At 41.0% G+C, this 20,835-nt stretch overlaps 2 protein-coding genes across 2 annotated transcripts; both read right to left on the bottom strand.

Annotated features, from left to right (window-relative positions):
- Positions 1–114: 114 nt before the first annotated feature.
- Positions 115–7,276, bottom strand: LOC121550103 (tartrate-resistant acid phosphatase type 5). Its single transcript, XM_045210597.1, has 7 exons — positions 6,640–7,276; positions 6,234–6,333; positions 5,873–6,063; positions 4,728–4,855; positions 1,975–2,166; positions 1,257–1,404; positions 115–1,114 (listed from the first exon to the last, which is right to left on the bottom strand). The coding sequence occupies exons 2-7, from the start codon at positions 6,304–6,306 to the stop codon at positions 875–877; spliced, it is 972 nt and encodes a 323-aa protein (XP_045066532.1). The 5' UTR covers positions 6,307–6,333; positions 6,640–7,276; the 3' UTR covers positions 115–874.
- Positions 7,277–7,363: 87 nt separating this feature from the next.
- Positions 7,364–18,716, bottom strand: LOC121550102 (ATP-binding cassette sub-family D member 3). The gene is made up of 20 exons (XM_041862254.2): positions 18,410–18,716; positions 17,150–17,186; positions 16,951–17,052; positions 16,049–16,137; positions 13,511–13,580; positions 12,713–12,810; positions 12,390–12,513; positions 12,106–12,162; positions 11,864–12,006; positions 11,644–11,713; positions 11,427–11,496; positions 11,074–11,263; positions 10,695–10,859; positions 10,475–10,538; positions 10,107–10,184; positions 9,850–9,915; positions 9,485–9,694; positions 9,218–9,322; positions 8,929–8,985; positions 7,364–8,621 (listed from the first exon to the last, which is right to left on the bottom strand). The coding sequence occupies exons 1-20, from the start codon at positions 18,520–18,522 to the stop codon at positions 8,544–8,546; spliced, it is 1,986 nt and encodes a 661-aa protein (XP_041718188.1). The 5' UTR covers positions 18,523–18,716; the 3' UTR covers positions 7,364–8,543.
- Between the last annotated feature and the right edge of the window lie 2,119 nt (positions 18,717–20,835).

Below are 20,835 nucleotides of genomic sequence, written 5' to 3'. Positions count from 1 at the left end.
AGTATTGGACTCAACATGGGCTGGCATCCCTGTGGAATGCTTTCGACACCTTGTAGAGTCCATACCCCGAAGAATTGAAGCTGTTCTGAGGGCAAAAGGGGGGGTGCAACTCAATATTAGGAAGGTGTTCTTTATGTTTTGTACACTCAGTGTATACCAAACAGTTAGATGACAAAACATGATGGAAAATAATCAAAGAAAAATTAAACACTTTTATAACTGTGGAGTCTGGTAGTAATATGGTACTGTTTGATTTTAATGGCATTTTCATAATAAAGTCTTATCATTAATTTGTGGTAATGTGTTTATCTTTTAAATGAGACATTGTTGAGTAGTGGGGGAATGTTATGTTAATGTCACTATGTCTGGTGAGAAAGATTACGCAACTTGAGCGTTATCACAGCAGACATCAGTCTTGTGTAGTTCCTGCAAAAAGCGTCTAACCAGCACCATCTGCAGGTCATTCAACTGACTATTAGTTTCACAATTTGTTTTGTTTTTTGATTTCAAGAAAAATATAACACATTCAAAACATTAAAATTACATTAGAATTACAATTCTGTGAAAATCATCTGAAATTTTTTTTCTACAGTCCAAGAAAACGTAAAGTGTTAAACAATTTCTTTTTTTGGTAATTTTTTTGAAAAACTTACATTACAATTACAATTCTGTGGAATTCTTATGCACACATTTTTTTTTACATTCCAAAGCAAAAAAAAAAAAAATTAATTGATTAAAAGATTAATTGAAATGGAATGAGGAGATGTTTTCAGTTTTGTAAATGGCTTAAAGATACAGTATACTCTTAGTTACAGTCAGCATATTAGGCCTATTGTAGTTCATTGTTGACTATTTCACGATGCCTCTGTCTGTGTCAGACTTTGCGTTTTGCCAGTCCTGTTTGGTAAACACATTTCCCATCAGTCTGGATGTAGCTGACAGTCATATTGTTCTCTGTGACTTCAAAGTAAGCGAACCCCCCGGATGTATGGTTGACAGCGTTGGAGAACCGTTGCCATGAAGACGGGAATCTGTTGATGTTATTAGTGGAAATTTCTGTAAAGGCCCCACTCCCGCTGACCACATAGGAACTCCCATCATCCTCTCTGATAAACTGGTAGGAGTATGGAGAGTCAGGTCAACATCAGTTGTTCAATAAGTGACTGTGAAATGATAACATTTGTCTATTCAAACTGTAACATTGAACCCATGTTATTGTCTGTACATGTATGGTCATAACATGCATGATAACCCACCTGTATACTGTGGTCATGACCACTCAGGTAGACTGTGACATCATACTTCTTTAGCAGTGGCCGTAGTCTATCCACAAGACACTTAGTGGGGCCGTGATCACCAATGGACCACACAGGATAGTGACCAGCCACCACAATGAACTCTGACCTGGGAGAAAAAGATAGACACAAGACTGTGTTAGCCAGCTGAGCTAAAGCCTAGGCATTCGCTTCCAGGAGCTAAAACAAGTCTTTGTCTCAGGCAAGGTTACTCATAATGTAAGTCTGGCTTACTGAACCTTTTCTGTTACAGGAGTATCTAGTCCTCATACAGTAACAGTTGAGGAATGTATGTGTAGCGGTGTGAAGTGAAGGTCTCTTGATTAAAAGAGTGATGAGAGTGGAGGAGTGGAGTCAGTCAGGGATCTCTACAAACATGCTCTGAAATCTTCACATTCTTTTCCTGAGACTCGAACAACAAATTGTCAGATCCAAGACTTTTCTTTCTTGTGAAAAACATTGAATCCATTCAAGTGTTATTTAAGTGTTAAATTGTCTGCTGTTCCACCACAATGGTTTCACAGATGTAATTGAACTGTGTGTACTTAAGAGGCGGTGTTTGACCTGTTGTGTTTTAGGGCCAGTTTCTCCAATCTAGATTAAGCCTAGTCTCCATTGGGCTTTTCAGTCCAGGACTATGCTTAATCTAGGTCCAGGAAACTGCACCATGTGGACTTACTTGCTGTTTGCCAGTCTGGAGTTGATCCAGTCTAACTGCTTGGCAGCAGCCTCCGGGTCCTCCTCTCCTTTGGGCTGGGTGCCCTCATAGGTGTTCCCACATAGCACCACGGTGTCAACCATCAGGACGGTCACCGACACGTTACTCTGGGGAACCTTGAACTGGAGCTCATAGTACAACTCAGGGAACCTCCTGAGGTAAGAAGAGGAGAGAAGAAGACAGCCGTTATGATCCTGTGTGGCTCAGTTGGTAAGAGCGTGGTAATAGCAACAAAAAGGTTGTGGGTTCAATTCCCACAGGGATCACATACTTAAAGTTAATTCACAATTTGGATAAAAGCATCTGGTAAGTGGAATTTGAATATTGGGTCCCACTTTAAACGAATTACAACGTATAAAGGCTATATACACTGAGTATACAAAACATTAAGAACACATAGCCTTTATACGTTGTAATTCGTTTAAAGTGGGACCCAATATTCAAATTCCACTTACCAGATGCTTTTATCCAAAACACCTGCTCTTTCAACGACAGACTGACCAGGTGAAAGCTATGATCACTTATTGATGTCACTTGTTAAATCCACTTCAATCAGTGTAGATGAAGGGGAGGAGACAGGTTAAATAATGATTTTAAAGACTTGCGACAATTGAGACATGGCTTGTGTATGTGTGTCATTCAGAGGGTGAATGGGCAAGACAAAATATTTCAACCCCCTAGAGTCGATTAATGCAACAGTGCATAATACAAAAATCCCCATCAAAATCCGTCCATTTAAACTAGAGATATCTGTTTTTTTGCATTGGATGCGTCTCAATCGCACTTCCGCATATGAGGTGAAAGGTGGCAGAGCTAGAGAGGTGTTTGTCTTAGAGACATCCCAAAAATCGGTCTTCTCACGAAACTGTCTGTAGCGTTCGAACAGCCTACAAACTATTATGACCACTCTATGGAAAGGGGAGACTCTTACTCATGAACACGATGGTGTTCTCCGTTTTGCTCCCCCACAAGTGTCACGGGAATCGTCTTAAGTCGGTACCGTCGATGTGCCAACTTCTGTTTGTAGCGTCTGAAACGTTTGGGCTACAAACTAAGATTCTCACAAAAATGATGGTCTTCTCTGTTTTGCTCTACGACCCCCACAAGTGTCATGGGACTCATCTGAAGGTAACCGGTAAAAAAAAAACTTGAAGTATGGAGGTAATTTTGTGCTTACCCCCCAAAAAAGGGTTAAATATGTGTAAAAAAATATATTAAAAAAAACTGTAGTAAAGGCCAAATTCAATATTTCATCAAATACTTTTATATACAGCGCATTCAGAAAGTATTCAGACCCCTTGACCTTTTCCACATTTTGTTATGTTACAGCCTTATTCTAAAATTAATTAAATTGTTTTTTCCCCTCATCAATCTACAAACAATACCCTATAATGACAAAGCAAAAACTGGTTTTTAGACATTTTTGCAAATGTATAAAAAGAAAAAACCTGATATCACATTTATATAAGTATTCAGACCCTTTACTCAGTACTTTGTTGAAGCACCTTACTGCCTTGAGTCTTCTTGGGTATAACGCTACAAGCTTGGCACACCTGTATTTGGGGAGTTTCTCCCATTCTTCTCTGCAGATCCTCTCAAGCTCTGTCAGGTAGGATGGGGAGCGTCGCTGCACAGCTATTTTCAGGCTCCTTTGGCAAACTCCAAGTGGGCTGTCATGTGCCTTTTACTTAGGAGTGGCTTTTATCTGGCCACTCTACCATAAAGGCCTGATTGGTGGAGTGCTGCAGAGATGGTTGTCCTTCTAGAAGGTTCTCCCATCTCCACAGAGGAACTCTGGAGCTCTGTCAGAGTAACCGTCGGGTTCTTGGTCACCTCCCTGACCAAGGCCCTTCTCCCCCGATTGCTCAGTTTGGCTGGGAAGCCAGCTCTAGGAAGTGTCTTGGAGGTTCCAAACTTCTTCCATTTAAGAATGATGGAGGCCACTATATTCTTGGGGACCTTCAATGCTGCAGACATGTTTTGGTACCCTTCCCCAGATCTGTGCCTAGACAGAATCCTGTCTCGGAGCTCTACGGACAATTCCTTCAACCTTCATGGCTTGGATTTTTGCTCTGACATGCACTGTCAACTGTGGGACCTTATATAGACAGGTGTGTGCCTTTCCAAATCATGTCCAATCAAATGAATTTACCACAGGTGGACTCCAATCAAGATGTAGAAACATCTCAAGGATGATCAATGGAAACAGGATGCACCAAAGCTAAATTTTGAGTCTCATAGCAAAGGGTCTGAATACTTATGTAAAAAAGGTATTTCTGTTTTTATTTTTTATAAATGAGCAACAATGTCTAAAAACCAGTTTCGCTTTGTCATTATGGGGTATTGTGTGTAGATTGATTAGGAAAAATAGAATTTAATCAATTTTAGAATAAGGCTGTAACGTAACAAAATGTGGAAAAGGTCAAGGGGTCTGAATACTTTCCGAATGCACTATATATTTTTTTATACCTAAAGGGGTCGTAAAATTTAAAATCAAGTAGCTAAATGATCCATAGTATGACAATCTTAAAACGATTCCATATGTCAGCTTAGATTGTTTATGTCACCCTTTATACACCATGAAATATGCTTCTAGAGGATTTGTGAATCCTTTTTGTATGCTATATAAAGCCTTTATAACTTGTACTTATTCAGCATGTATGGTGAAAACAATCAAAACACAGTTTATCTAGTGCACTGTTAAAGATGCTCACCATCTCTCCGATCTGTTGGAGTAAGCAATCTGAGCAGATACATTTTTTAGATGGTCGTGGTTTCCCGCCACCAGGTACCATGGGATGTCAACCAGTGATGGTTGAGAAAAGACACGCTCAAAGGTGTGCTGCAGGAGGAAAAATGTAATTATTACACCCAGGAAAATGACTGACAGATGCAAACTCACAAACAAGTCAATTCAAAAGGTAAAGAAAAAATTATGGGGGAAATGCTCAGTTTCTATTTTCTATTATCCATATTTACGTATTTATGTTACATATCATTCTGTGTCCTGCAAAACTACTAAGATCCCAATGCTCTGTAGAACTAGTTCATCTACAATATGCTACCACAAGATGGCAGGCATCTGCTTCACTTAATTTTTTTTCACAAGAAAATCACATCCATCTGGGCACATACTGGTTGAATCAACGTTGTTTCCACGTCATTTCAATGAAATGACGTTGAGCCAATGTGGAATAGACGTTGAATTGGCGCCTGTGCCCAGTGGGATGGCTCTAGAAGAGTTTGTTGAGCGAAAGTGCCCTCTCCACTATCACCTTAATACAGCTCCATCTGTTAATCTGTGTTACGTCACTCTGTGTACTCAACAAACTACATTTCCTCTGTCACAAAGCTGGGTGGCTAGAAACACGGAACCACTGTGAATAGCTCATCCTAGTATACCTAGTACTGTACATACCATTTTATTTTCCAAATGATATTGTCTGTACACACCACATATTTATATTGTCATCCTAATATATCTACTTGGATCGTTATTTCTTTATTTCTTGTTTAGATGTTTTTATTATTGTGTATTTGTATTATATTTGCGAGACATTCTACTGCACTGATGGAACACATTAATTTCCCTGCACCTGACATAACACTTGCAAATCTGTGTTCGAGACCAATAAACGTTGATTTGATACTGTACACAACACCAATCTCAACACAGAATGGATCATAATATATATTTAGCCTGCCCTTTGTAGTTAACAAAGTGTTGTGTGGTACAATAACAAAAAATAACACAATCCGGACTAGATGTTGAGATGTTGAGTTTTACAATATGATATTACTACTGTGTATTGAGTGTATTGCAGTGTGAACTATGAACTGTGTTTTCGTGTGAACTGACCTTGAAGCGTGGGTCATCCACGTCCTTCACTCCACTGTTGTAGAAGTGGTCTCCCAGACTGAGGACAAAGTCCAGTCCCAGAGTCTGGGCCGCCCAGGACATCTCCTCAGCGATGGCCTGCTCATGAGGGGTGTAGTAGGGGAAGAGTGGGAGGCCTCCCCAGTCCCCCAGCCCAACAAACCGCAGCGATGCTAAAGGACCGGTATAACAAACACAGCAGACCAATCACACATTATTCTTCAGCTACTTTCTATTTCATACGATCTCATGTGCTTGGTACAATTACATTACAGTCTGAATTCAAATTGATATTAGAAAACAGCCACACTCACAGATAACAGTGATAGATAGAAAACTGTACCTTGATCCAGTGGTTGGCAGTGAGGCCAGACTGAATGTAAGCACACCAGTAGCAGCAGATGCAACCGATCCATTATGCCAGGGTGGAGAGGAATAGATTACTAACAATGAAAACGAACAGTTGAGCAGTCAGTCAGTGTGTCACACGCTGTAACAGAAATAAGTTATCTATTTGTTCTCTTTAGAACTGTTCATATAGAGGAAGCAGTATTGTGGTTTCAAAATAACTTCCTGTATTGAGCCATGTCAGAAAAAAAGACACAGAACAATGGAAAGGCTAGACAATCAATTGAAGTGATCAAATTAGCATATCATAGTATATATGGAATGTAAATAAATTAGCTACATATATGAATACCACAATTAGATGAAAACAGGACATTTAGTAAAAATATATAAAATTTCACCTAGACATATTTACAGTCCAACTATAAAACTTCCCTTAGTATGTCTCTTGATTTAATGATTAACATGGAAAGAATGGTCAGGTCAAGTCACGTGTGTACTTGAGTTCTATGCCCCAAAAGTCTGTACTCTGTACCAGTGGATGTCAATGACCTTTCACCTATTAAGACAGAGGTGTGCAAAGGCGTGTTCAATGTAACGCTCAGGTACCTTTTTTTTACGACTCTGCTGTCTATGCCAAGGTTCAAATGGGAAAGTCATTACATTATGTGCCTGTATGAAACACATATGAGCAACTCTAGTATCCTTATAAAACAAAGATATACTGTAAAATCACAGCTCTTATCAAACTTAACTCTATGAAATTTAATGTACAAAATATTATGTATGGAGTTAATTCAGAGGACGACAGAACACACATATTTTCTGAAGATATGTTTGAACTCTGACCTAGGTAACCTTTTACCCACATTCTCCAGAGGTATCATCCTCTGTGTTGACACGTTTCTGTCTCCTCCCATCAGGTGACCCCAGCTCAGGCTTCAATCATACTTAACCTACCTACCCAAGAGAATGCATTAAGGTTGAAAAACTCTGTCTACCTGCATTTCACATTTCTCCTATTTACGGTCTAAATCCTCTATGGGCTTTGTAGGACATAAACCATAAGCCCACTAAACACCTGTTCCCCCATGTAACCCTGTGATAATGACAGTCCAGTCAGTCTCTTTTTAATGAAAATGTATTGTTCATACAGTTATTGCAGGTCCATACACTTTATAGTGTGAAGTCACAATATAGTCTCTCTCCCATATAAAACCATGCCTTCTACAGAGGCTGTTTCTTTACAGTTCAGTTTTTAAAAAATGGACTAAGAACATTGTTACAGTATTTTACACTGAAAAACAGAGGCAAGTGTTGGGTAGTAGTTACTGCAGCGGCAAGGGGCAAGGCTTCAGGGGGTCTGCTGATCAAGTGCACCATCCTGATCCAAGGAAGGGCAACACCTTGCGCACCTGTCACATTTCATACAATTCCTCATAAATCAATCATCACATACTAAGCCTACACTGCTACATCCAGCCTGATAATTATTCTAGTTATGGAAGTATTGCCTCAGAGACAGACGTCACGTTCGAGGGGATCGCCGGAACGCCTGCAAAGATATCGACCACATAATGAGTACTTATTTGGGATGAAAGATTCGTAATTCTGTCCAGAGCCTTGCTCAGGCTGCTCCTCTGGAACACTTTGGCTGCATCCCAAACGGCACGGGAGTCACTAGATGGCACTGGACAAAAGTAGTGCACTATATATGGAATAGAGTGCCATTTGGGACAAACCCACTGAGAGGAAGGGAGTCTAGAGCTTCACTTCCTCTACAGTAGATCAGGGTCTCTCCTCACCCAAGGCCCATAAGGAATAGCCTAGTCCTTGACAGTACCAACAGATCAGGAACCAGGCTAGGAAACCACATGGAAGGATTTCACCCCCATAGAGGCAACCAGCAGCTTCCTCTGTATGTTATAAAAATACCTTGGTAGTTATTGCTCTTAGAAAAATACAAGATCTTGATTATACTGCTGCCTTCCCTCAGTGACGTGTCAGGATCACTGAACCCATCCCAGTTATCTGTATGAGCTAACACAATTATTATGAAACAGGATTCAGTTTGCAGGCGAATAATGCAAACATAATTAGTCTAGGCCAACTTGAACAATAAATTACAAGTCATATACAATCACCGTTGACAAATGCTTACTTAACCAGACTAACATATCTGATATTTTAAATACAGCTTGTCAAAAGAAAACTACAATTGATTAAAAAGTCAAGGTTTGTTTTAAGTGCAGAATTAGTGGGTGCCTTTCTCCAGGCCGGAGGATGGTGCGTTGTTGACGCTCCTCTAGGAGCCGAACTCTATAGTCTCATCGGTGATAGGTTTGAAGTCGTAGTTCCCTCTTCCGTCCATGTGAAGGTAGTACTGGAAGAAGTTACAAAACAAGATTAGTCACATTTCAGCTGTCCAAAAATTCAAGGGGTATTTCTGTCAGCAAAATGTTTTCAAAGTGTGGTTCCATTACCAGGCAGCCACACCAGGGGAACTTTACCAAAACTTTTTGACTGACATGACACAAATTAAACAAAAGCTACATCTTAGAAAACTGCCTGAAGGAGTGTCCCACTAAAAACTCCCAGAAGATGTATCACAGCAAAACATACTGTACACTGACGCATCAGAAGCCACAAAGACCCATGTAACGGTGTTTCCAAAAAGGTTGTCATCTTACCTCATGGTGTTTCCACAAAGACTTTCTGTGAGAGACAGTGAACAGACTGATGCCAACCTGTGGATGAAGTAACAAACCAGTCATAAGATAAGAAAAGCAGCTACACAAACACTAGTGAGACCAAATAATTACATGAGGAACTATGCTGCAGACATAACTTGTATGTAACGTGTATTGTTATTTATTAAACTGAAGTTGCATAAAGATGGAAGTAAGCACTCAGGCATATAGCAGCAGTACATGCTAAGAGTCAAGGTTAAAGGCTGGAGTGGGTTGGGGATATCCGTACCGTTCTGCAGTGACTGTAGATGAAGTCTTCAACATCTACACTCACAGCACTGGTGCACTCATCCAAAATGGCAAACTGAGGCTTGTGGTAGAACAACCTGGCCATCTACAGACAGACATCACACATACAAAACAAAGTCAATCACCTTATGATACCCAACTGTAATAAACTGAATTTGAATGTGATGATGTAAGCTTGAGAAACCCTCTGGATTAGAAACTGAAGAAAGCGATCATTTTCAGGTAGAACTCTGCGCCTTCGTCTTACCGCCATCCTCTGCTTCTCTCCTCCACTGAGGACATCCATCCAGTCCTGCACGGTGTCCCAGGTCCCCTCTCTGTCCAGGATGTGACCTAACTGGACATTGCCCAGGTACTCCTTCAGCACCTGGTCAGAGATGCCTTTCCTCTTTTGCTCCTCATAGGTGTCAGGGTAGATCACCTGATCCCTCAGCGTGCCAAGGGTCATGTAGGGTCTCTACAATAAAATGGAAGAGGTCAGGGGTCATGTAGGGTCTTTACAATAAGATGGAACAGCCTTCCAGTAGAGCCAATATGGCTGGCAATTTACCAAAACATGGAATAGAATATAACATGGGTAATATGAAAGACTCAAGGTGTCCATTTAGTTACCTGAGGAACATAGAAGAGCTTCCCTCTCTCAGGCTTGGTCAGCTGTCCTCCGAACAGAGGCCAGAGCTATAGACAACACACCTAATGTTACCTCCAGGGCCTACTGTACTCTGTTAAGTCACTTGAACCAAAATGTTTGACTTTGTTGCAGTACTTCCATTATTACCAGATCTTCCATTGCCACATCTTATCTTACACAGGCACAGTCATGTCAATATGAATAAATAACAAGATCATAAAAACAGACTATTCTTCACCTCTCCCAGTACTCTGAAGAGTGAGCTCTTGCCACAGCCATTGGGCCCACACACTAACACATTGGTGCCAGACCTCACCTGGAGAAAGAGAGAGGGAGTGTCAGGGAGAGAAAATAACCTCATTGTAACATCCAGCGTGGCCCTCCGAACTTTGAATGTCAACAATACTAAGTTGTTTGAGTGTACTTTAGGTCCAACTAAATAACTAGACGAGTGGCACACATTCATTGGCGAGGGACTCCAAAGTCATGGTAGCTTTACCATTTCATAACATCTATTTTGCAAGAGACCTGTAAGTTCTCAGTGAGACTAACCATGCCAAAATAAAAAGGTTAAATAAAAGATATAAAGGAAAGAAAGATGCCCACTTCAAAGGTCAGGTCCTTGATCAGGACATCTCCATTGGGTGTTGCTAGTGGTGTGTGTTCAAACCTGCAACACCAACACAGACACTGTTCTTAGTGACGAATCATGCACAGACCTCAGAAAACACCTTGGCCAACTTCAGTGAGGTAAAATTAAAATATCAAAGCAATTTTATGCAGCCAATATTATGGACAGAAATTCACTAAGGATTGTCACACATACTTGATGATGTGGTCTACGTTGATGATCTGTCCACTGCCCGGGACCAGTGCAACTCTTTCTACCACTTCTGATTCTTTGTCCTGATGGGAGACCATGGTGCGCTCGTATTTCCCAGAGTTCAGTTCTTTCAGGACCTTCATGAGCTCAGTGATACGCATGGTGAACCTGTAGGGAAGGAGAGGCAGGCCTATATCAGAAGACCTCCTCCCCAGCACTTGGGAGTGAAAGCATGAAGAGCAGTGATGGAAGAGCAGGCATGGAAAGATAGGAGTGATGTCCATTATGTGGTCTCTGGCTAGAGAAGCCTTCCAATTTAATTTAATCAATTCAATGGAATAGGTGATGGGATCACAGTGTTTTGAGAAGAGTGAAGTCTCACCCGGAAAGCCTGGTCATCTCTCTGCCAGCCAGTACAATCCTTCCCAGAGCCTGGGACAGACTCAGCAGCATCCTGCCACTCTGGTAATAGTCTTCCATCAGCTCAGCTTGGGTGCTGTTCAAATGGCGGGGGTGGGACAGGTTGAGGAAGGGCCGACTCACCACCAGGTAGCCCACCACAGTGGCCATGTCTGCAGGGAGGAAGAGACCCCAAGAAGAGACTCATAGCTCTGGTGCCAAACCGATTCTGCATTGAGCAAGTTGGCAAGAACAGAAACAGACTGGCAGTCATGTATCTCTGGCTATGTAACGGAGGACATCATAAGCTGTAGGGTTAAAAAAATCTGATCTTACACTTGGCGATCAGGCTGTCTACAAAGCCCATAGAGAAGCGGAAGAAGATGAACTTGTGCAAATGGTCGACCTGAGAAAATAGAAGAAAAAGGTATCACAACATTATTAAGACACTAAAGACAGTTCCAATCACAATCAGCTGTTTGCCCGTTGAGATGGAAGTGAACGAAGATATCTTTAATATACCTCTTACTGACAAAGGACTAATGGTACTTACCAGTTTCTTAAATGTTGAGTGAATCGTCTGTTTCTCTCTCATGTTGCCATTGTAGAAGGCGATCTCCTCACTGTGTCAAAACAGTTCATGTTTAACATAACTTAGTTATCTTTTTTTAAATAACTCACTCCATGACTGAGGATTGATTTAACAGGTTTTACTTTAAAATCAGAAAACACTGTATTGCCAACCCATGATAAAGTCAGTGTAGATCCTTTACCTGTTGGTGATGAGTCGTGAGTTGACGTATCGGTACTCTCCCTCGTAGCGCTGCTCAGTGACAGTCATCTTACCGATGGGCTTCCGCAGTCTAGTCAGTAACAGGCCTGAGATCAGCAGGTAGGCCATCATACTCGATGGGCCCTGAGGGAAATGGTGACATCACATCCTGTTAAAACCTGAATGGAATCTATTGGATGCGTCTGGAATCTGAGTAATATATATATATATATATATTTTCACCTGGGCGCCGATGGAAGACGTCAGCTTGAAGATGTACAGTCCAATGTCCAAGAGAGGCTAAAGGAGAGATGCAGTACTTTAGTTACATTTTACACTATGTAGCTTTCTTGATGGCTTGTTTTCAGCAATATTATGATTTACACAAGAAGTTAATAATTGACTAAGATGTACTACAAATACTATACAAATTCGCACCAGACACCACACACATATAGCCAAGGTGGTATACTTCAGTTTAAAACAAACAGTAGTAAAAATGATGGTTTAGGTCTACTCTACTGTACCTTGCTGAGATTGGAATAGAGGTCAACCACACTGTTACAAAACTTCTCTACGTCTTGAGTCAGCAGCTGGTCAGGGTTGGCGATGCGGTTATCCAGGTTGCCCATTTTGTAGTATGTGTATCCTCTGGGGATGGCACATGTTGAGTGAGTTCATTTGCAGACAGTAGATTGGCTGTAATTTTTGTATTTGTTACGGACCATGTTCAACATGCCATTGCGACAGATTTAGTTAGTTAGCACATTTTTATCTGTAGTCCCTAGTGGAATGTACACAAAAAAGCCAGACATCAAGGTTCTGAGATGAGGCAGTAAACAGTGCTTACTTGAGGTACTCATCGTAGAGGTGTTTGGTCAGCCTCACTCTGAATTTCAGCTTCAGCTCATTCAGACCCAGCTTTAGAAGGTTATTCACCAAGGCAAACTAGAAACGGACAGTCACAAAACATACATTTTATTACAATCAGCTCTTAATCAAAACACAACCTATTGCAGCGTCTGTTCTCCAAAGACAGTATGCATGTGATGAAATCTAGATCTGTTCATTCCATGGGCAGAGGGACCGTTTAATGCAGAGCAAATTAAATACCAAGTGTCTAGAGGATAAGATACACAAGCTTGACACTCTGTTAAAATGTACATCCACATACAAAATATTATCCAGTTTTCCAGCCAATGTATGAGTTAAATATATGGTTATTGATACATTAGTATTGGTAAGTGATGAATTACAGTAGAGAGGTTAATAATGATATTCAGGGTATATTATCATGTTCTCTGTAGCTCAGCTGATAGAACACACAAGTTTAGACAATATTGTAGAACAAGTATGAAAATGTATGCACGCATGACTGTAAGTCGCATTGGATAAAAGCGTCTGCTAAATGGCATATTATTATTAATATCAGACCTCCTCTGAGAATTTACACCAAAATAACAATTATAACCCTAAGGAAGTACTGTAGGGCTACTGTAGCACATTAAGAAGTCTGGTATTTGTAAACTATTCGTTATACAACTAACTTACTACTGCAATATGAGATTTAAATTAGACTCAAGTATATCAATTGACATCAAGACTTAAGTTAATTTTGGATGCGATGAAATACCAAAAACACACTTACAATTGGCATGGCTTTGCAACACTTGAACAAGTAGTTCTTGAAATCTGCATTGTTGCGAACGATAATTGCACTGCAAACCACAACATGCACAAAATGAGCAAACATTGGACAGATAGATATTAACAGATTAATTCATTTCAACATTAGTAGCAGTAACTAGCCTCTGGCCTCCGTCAGATCTGCCAACTCCTCTGCCATGATGGTCATAGTAATTGGCAAGGAAAAGTGGCATTAGCTCAAGCACATACAGTGAGGGAAAAAAGTATTTGATCCCCTGCTGATTTTGTACGTTTGCCCACTGTCAAAGAAATTAGTCTATAATTTTAATGGTAGGTTTATTTGAACAGTGAGAGACAGAATAACAAAAAAATCCAGGTCAAAAATGTTACATTTATTTGCATTTTAATGAGGGAAATAAGTATTTGACCCCCTCTCAATCAGAAAGATTTCTGGCTCCCAGGTGTCTTTTATACAGGTAACGAGCTGAGATTAGGAGCACACTCTTAACGGGAGTGCTCCTAATCTCAGCTTGTTACCTGTATAAAAGACACCTGTCCACAGAAGCAATCAATCAGATTCCAAACTCTCCACCATGGCCAAGACCAAGGAGCTCTCCAAGGATGTCAGGGACAAGATTGTAGACCTACACAAGGCTGGAATGGGCTACAAAACCGTCGCCAAGCAGCTTGGTGAGAAGGTGACAACAGTTGGTGCGATTATTCGCAAATGGAAGAAACACAAAACAACTGTCAATCTCCCTCGGCCTGGGGCTCCATGCAAGATCTCACCTCGTGGAGTTGCAATGATCATGAGAACGGTGAGGAATCAGCCCAGAACTACACGGGAGGATCTTGTCAATGATCTCAAGGCAGCTGGGACCATAGTCACCAAGAAAACAATTGGTAACACACTACGCCGTGAAGGACTGAAATCCTGCAGCGCCCGCAAGGTCCCCCTGCTCAAGAAAGCACTTATACATGCCAGTCTGAAGTGTGCCAATGAACATCTGAATGATTCAGAGGAGAACTGGGTGAAAGTGTTGTGGTCAGATGAGACCAAAATGGAGCTCTTTGGCCTCAATTCGCCGTGTTTGGAGGAGGAGGAATGCTGCCTATGACCCCAAGAACACCATCCCCACCGTCAAACATGGAGGTGGAAACATTATGCTTTGGGGGTGTTTTTCTGCTAAGGGGATAGGACAACTTCACCGCATCAAAGGGACGATGGACAGGGCCATGTACCGTCAAATCTTGGGTGAGAACCTCCTTCCCTCAGCCAGGGCATTGAAAATGGGTCGTGGATGGGTATTCCAGCATGACAATGACCCAAAACACACGGCCAAGGCAACAAAGGAGTGGCTCAAGAAGAAGCACATTAAGGTCCTGGAGTGGCCTAGCCAGTGTCCAGACCTTAATCCCATAGAAAATCTGTGGAGGGAGCTGAAGGTTCGAGTTGCCAAATGACTTGGAGAAGATCTGCAAAGAGGAGTGGGACAAAATCCCTCCTGAGATGTGTGCAAACCTGGTGGCCAACTACAAGAAACCTCTGACCTCTGTGATTGCCAACAAGGGTTTTGCCACCAAGTACTAAGTCATGTTTTGCAGAGGGGTCAAATACTTATTTCTCTCACTGTACATATCTGGTGACTGAGCTAGCAGTCATGGAGAGCGGGGAAAAAGTAACAACCAAAAAAGTAGACACCTATAAGGCCTAGCTAGTGTTTTGCTATATTGGCCATGAGATGTATGGAAGCAGAGGAGCTCTGACATGAGGGATTATTTGTCATACAAATAGATGCATTGGAATAGCCAATGGCAATTAGTCATATTGAGTTTACAAATGTTTTGTCCTGAAGAGCCTAGTACATGTACTTAACTGTGTCCCGTGTAGCTCAGTTGGTAGAGCATGGCGCTTGCAACGCCAGGGTTGTGGGTTTGATTCCCACGGGGGGCCAGTATGAAAAAATTTATGCACTCACTATCTGTAAGTCGCTCTGGATAAGAGCGTCTGCTAAATGACTAAAAATGTAAAATGTAAAAATGTACTAGGCAATAAAAAAAATGAAAAAGTTATTGGTTTTATAGGTTTGGGTTCTATGAAAACCACCACGTGGAGGAGAGTTACCCATGGTATGACAGCAAAGTAGGAATAAAAGTGCTTCTTGAACAGATTGCTATCTCTGCTAATGATACCACTGCGGGAGATTGAAAGACAGCAATCAATTCCTGAGCAGGAAAATAAATACTGTATGATATGGGGCTGGGTTCCCAGACCCAGATTAAGCCTAGTCATGGAGTAAAGAGCACTACAATTATTATCTCCATTGAACATGCGTCTTAGTCCAGTACTAGGCTGAATCTGTGTATGGGGAACCGGACCATAATATTTTAACCCCTTCAACACTTCCACCACCAAACTCATTGGCCATCATGATCTAGTTAACAGCCATAGTGAAGCATCATAACAAGTCACAAGGAAAGTCAGTGTTCTACCCGTGGAACTAGCATTAGAACACTATTATAGCTCTGTGGTTCTAACCTTTCAATCATGGTTCCGTTCTGGATCATCCATACGTCACAGTATGTCCGGGCCACCAGCATAGCAGCGATGAAGATAAGGTATCCAGTCTGGCGTGTTAACAATGGAGGGAATAGAGAAGTGGTGCAGGACAGGTAGGGAACAGACAACACCAGATGAGCAAATCCCTCAGATTAAACAATACAATGGATAGCTCTTAAACAAATCAAGGTCATGTTGTATTGTAAATAATGTGTGTAAACTAATAAAAAAGATGAATGAGTAAAACATGGCAGTTGAAATGTAGAATAGGTCTGTCCTTAACTAACAGCATGACCAGTATTTTCATCATATTAGAGTTCATTCAGTTCAATAGAGGATAAACTCTGATACACCCAACAGATTTCATGTCATCGCGACCTTGGCTTATCAAACAAACTGATCAGTATACAAAGTCAATATCTAGGCTCCATGGGTTTGTAGAACACACAAGTTTAGACAATATTGTAGAACAAGTATGAAAATGTATGCACTCACTAACTGTAAGTCGCTCTGGATAAGAGCGTCTGCTAAATGACTAAAATGTCAATGTAAATGTTGAGACGCATGCATAGAGGAAGAGATAAATTGTGGCGTGAAAGTGATGCAATGAAGGAACACAGATCCATCTGTACAAGACAAGGATATCGCCTGTTCCCTCAGAGATTAATTACTTCAAGGTTCAACGCTTATCATGATATGACACAACAGAACATAACTTATGGACCTAGACATTGACATCCACTTAATATTATTATTCAGATGACATAATAACGGACTTATAATATGCCATTGGGAACTACTAAGATCTTGTTTTTGCTCAATATGTGCAATTGTTGACCATATTTTCTGTAACACAATAACAACCCAACCACAAGGCTCACCTCTTTGCAGAACCATCGAGGCACCATGATACGGATGATCTTGCTGATTCTGAGGAAGAAGACATAGTCCACTGCCGCCCGATCTTTCTTAGCTGCTTTGTCCTGCACAAATAATAGAGGCAAAGCAGTTAAGGGACAAATGTGACAATGACATGTAGTTTGACACATTATACATTTGTTGATGCGCTTACATACTTACTTCATTGCTCAACACCAGTTCTGAGCCCCCTTTTTTACTGTAAAGGACATAGAGTCAGATACAATGTTTCAACAGACACATGTTGAACATCAGGATAGCAACACCGTACCAAGGTAACATTAGTTTCATCATGATCATCATAAACCAAGTGTATGGCGTGTAGGCTAAACTAAGGTCACATGGAGTCTTGACACAGCATTTAACCTGAACTTAATTAGCAATTTGTAACTGTCCAATTAACTTCAATTATACCAACAGGCAGCAAGATGCTAATAAGCAACATTGTATTGTGCGTGAAAACTGACAGTGGTGTCTTTGTTACTTTGTTGCCAAATATAGCAACATTTGCCCCAATTATCCTGCTGACCCGGGTTATAAAGACTTCTATTGTTTGCAAATGAGAATGGAGACTTACATCAGAGATATAATAACACATAATTACTGCTACGACATGCATCAACCCCTGTCTCTTATGGATAACTGCAATATATCACACTGACCTTCAGATTTAAGACTTTACACCTGTCAAATTGGACATTCTAGACATCTGTCTAACTTCAATTGCTGGCCACAAGTACTGTGATACAAGAACCCACCAAGGTAAAATTAGTTTTATATTAGATATTCTGACTTCAATCTTCAATTGCTCTTACACAAAGCATGCCATTACTATGAAAATGATATATTCTGAACAGGGGAGGATGGAGAACAATCCACATAATTTCTGTTTGAAATTTTTTCTAAAAATAACTAACTGCTTTTGGGATTGTCTCTTTCTGTTAAAGAGCAGGTTGTTGGGGTGGGATGAGGAGAGTGATTAATGGACAGACCCATTCATGGCTGCAACACCACATGCAGTGATTAGGTCCACCTGCAAATCAACATTTAGAACCAGAGAGCTATTGAAGATTGAAAGCCACCCCAAAAAATATATAAATAATCCCAAAAAAATTTAAAATCTCATCCAATTTCTTTTTACATTTCAACTACAAAAAAAAACAGTGGATAATCCGGAATCGTATTATAAAAATAAAAAAAATTCAACAAAATAAGTAAAAAAGACTGGAATGTTCTCCATCCACCCCTGATTCAGAATATAACATTTTCATAGTCATGGCATACTTGGTTCAATAGCTATTGACAAGATAAATATCCAATAACTACTTTTACCTCGGTCAAGAACCGATGGCATGTGCGCTCTAGCTACGAACAATTAAAGTACAACAGAGATTCGATTATATAATTTCTTCAGCAACATACCCGCTTGATTTGCCACCTCTTCTTCTTCTTTGCTTCAGGATGCATAAAACGAGTAGGACTCCCCCAGCTATCGAGGAGTTTTTAGCTGTCAGGTATTTACTGACGGCCGCCATGTTTCCTAAAGTACCAGGTGAGCCGCAGTGTTGCCAACTATATTTCAAGAAAAGTACCTGTTGGTTGCTCCATTTGTAGCCTCTCTGCCGAGTCCCCAACAACCGGATGTTCCGGTTTTCAGGGGAAATGGAAAGAGAGCCTGTGACGCACTTCCACTTTTGGATATTAACAAGGTGACACCAAAAGACAGCACAGTATTACATTTACGTCATTTAGCAGATGCTCTTATCCAGAGCAACTTACAAATTGTATGAAGATAGGCTAAAACTGCTTCTCTAATAGAAATCCCAGATCACACTTATAGGCGATGTCATGGTGACATTGGCTAGCTAAGGTGAAGTAGAAACACATAATGGGGTCTAACAGTCATCTCGCTCTGGGGCCAAACTGTGCATGTCCAGGACGTCAAATCAAAGGCACTCGTTCGATATAAAGCAGTTTTTGACTAAAATAAAAACGTGTCAGTTTGTCACTTTCACTAGGTTATAGTAATAACATGTTCAACTACTTAGAGATACACTAAGCAGAAATCTCTCCGCCATTTCCTGGTTGCTAAAATTCAAATAGTTAGCCTAATTTCAGTTTATGTGACAAAACAAACAAGTATAGTGTAAAGAATCATTGTACCATCTAAACCGCTGTGAAATATCGTTTCCATAACCCAAAATATTGTATTTTCAGCTGTTTGAAGCAGGTGTATAAAACTGAAAGCAAAAGCAAAAGACCCAAAAACAAAACTTAAAAACGGGAAGCATAGAAATAGCACACATAGAACAGATCTACCACTTCTTAGACTTGCTTTCAATGAGAATAACAGATCTATAACTCACATTCTATGTGAACTTTGTCAGTTCACCCAAATAATTACATATTGCAGCTTAAAGACATTGGCTCAACTCTAGGTTATGCCTTTAGATTTCAAGAAAATTAACAACTAAGGAAGAATTTTTCACTTCTCTCATTCTTCTCAAACCCCAAACCCCCGGCCTAGTCTGTTTGGTCTGTTTCACAAGCATTGACAGAAGTCTCAAGATGTTGCGCCTCTGGGTTTACAAACTCTGTGGTAACACTCCATCTTAACTCCTCCTCCACATTTACTGGATTGGTTGAACAGTGCAGAAGAGAACCTCCCCTGACTGTTTTTTTTCTTCTTCTTGTCAAGACCAGTATGTAGGGCAGTGGTCACCAACCTTTTCTGAGTCAAAATGCAAGCCAAGATTTTTTTCTAACATGACTTAAAAAGGTAAGCCTATGCAACATTAACCACTTAAAACAGTTCTGCAGCAATTAGGTTTGTGCAGTAGGCTATAGGCCCAATACATTATCACTGCATTTTGGCTATGCTTGAATTGCCCTGCCAATGTTGTTCTTCTCAGACCATTTCAAAATTATATTTAAAAAATGTAGGTATATGATCACACTGGTATTAGATCATTTGTTGTATTACTTGTGAGGAACAGCTGAGTGAGCGGGATATTTTTTATTAAATTTTTTACTGGACTGATGGCCTTCATCTTATTTTATTTTTTTATTTTTTTTATTTCACCTTTATTTAACCAGGTAAGCCAGTTGAGAACAAGTCACTTATGATCAGTCTGAGGGGAGGGAGGGAGCACCGGGCCTCACCTGAATCACCGTCCCTCCACTCTCCCTCCCTCCGCTGAGAAAAGGGGACACAGTCACAGTTTCTAAACCCAGAAGCGCAACATCGCAAGACTTCCAGGAAGGTCGGAAGCAGACCAGGCCGGGGTTTGTGTAACGATCCCGGCAGTCTGAGTCGGGTCCTGTCTGTGGACTAGTTTTTCTGCTCGGGATCTCCAGTTTCCCGAGGGTTCTGGAACGCTCCGGGGAGCTCTCTTGATTTCCGCACCTGCATCCCATCAGCAATCTGCACACCTGGTCCTGATCATCACCCTTCTTAGGCTCTGGCCTAACATCCATTCCCTGCCGGATCGTTAGCCATGAACAGTAGGTTTACCAGAGTATCAGTCTTAGAGCTTCTAGCGTTAGTTTTTGTTGTTTTGCACCTTGTTGGTTTGTTGTTTACTTACCTCCGTTTTGTTCCATCTGCAGTCACTCGTCCGGAACCTTCATCCAACCTCTGCCTGGTGGTCGGCGGCTGCCGAGCCATGATTGGATCAACCACTGCACCCCCCAACAACTAATCAACGCCGCCCGCTCTGTTCCCTGGATTATTCAGCATCACTCTTGAATTTGTAAATAAACACTCACCTTCGTTTCAACTTACCTTGTCCTGGTCTGCTTCTGGGTTCTGGCTTTGTAACTCGTGACAGAACGATCCGGCCAGTAAT

This window comes from Coregonus clupeaformis, chromosome 34 (genome assembly GCF_020615455.1).
Source record: "Coregonus clupeaformis isolate EN_2021a chromosome 34, ASM2061545v1, whole genome shotgun sequence".
NCBI classification, from domain to species: domain Eukaryota; kingdom Metazoa; phylum Chordata; class Actinopteri; order Salmoniformes; family Salmonidae; genus Coregonus; species Coregonus clupeaformis.
This window is presented reverse-complemented; position numbering and strand designations above follow the sequence as displayed.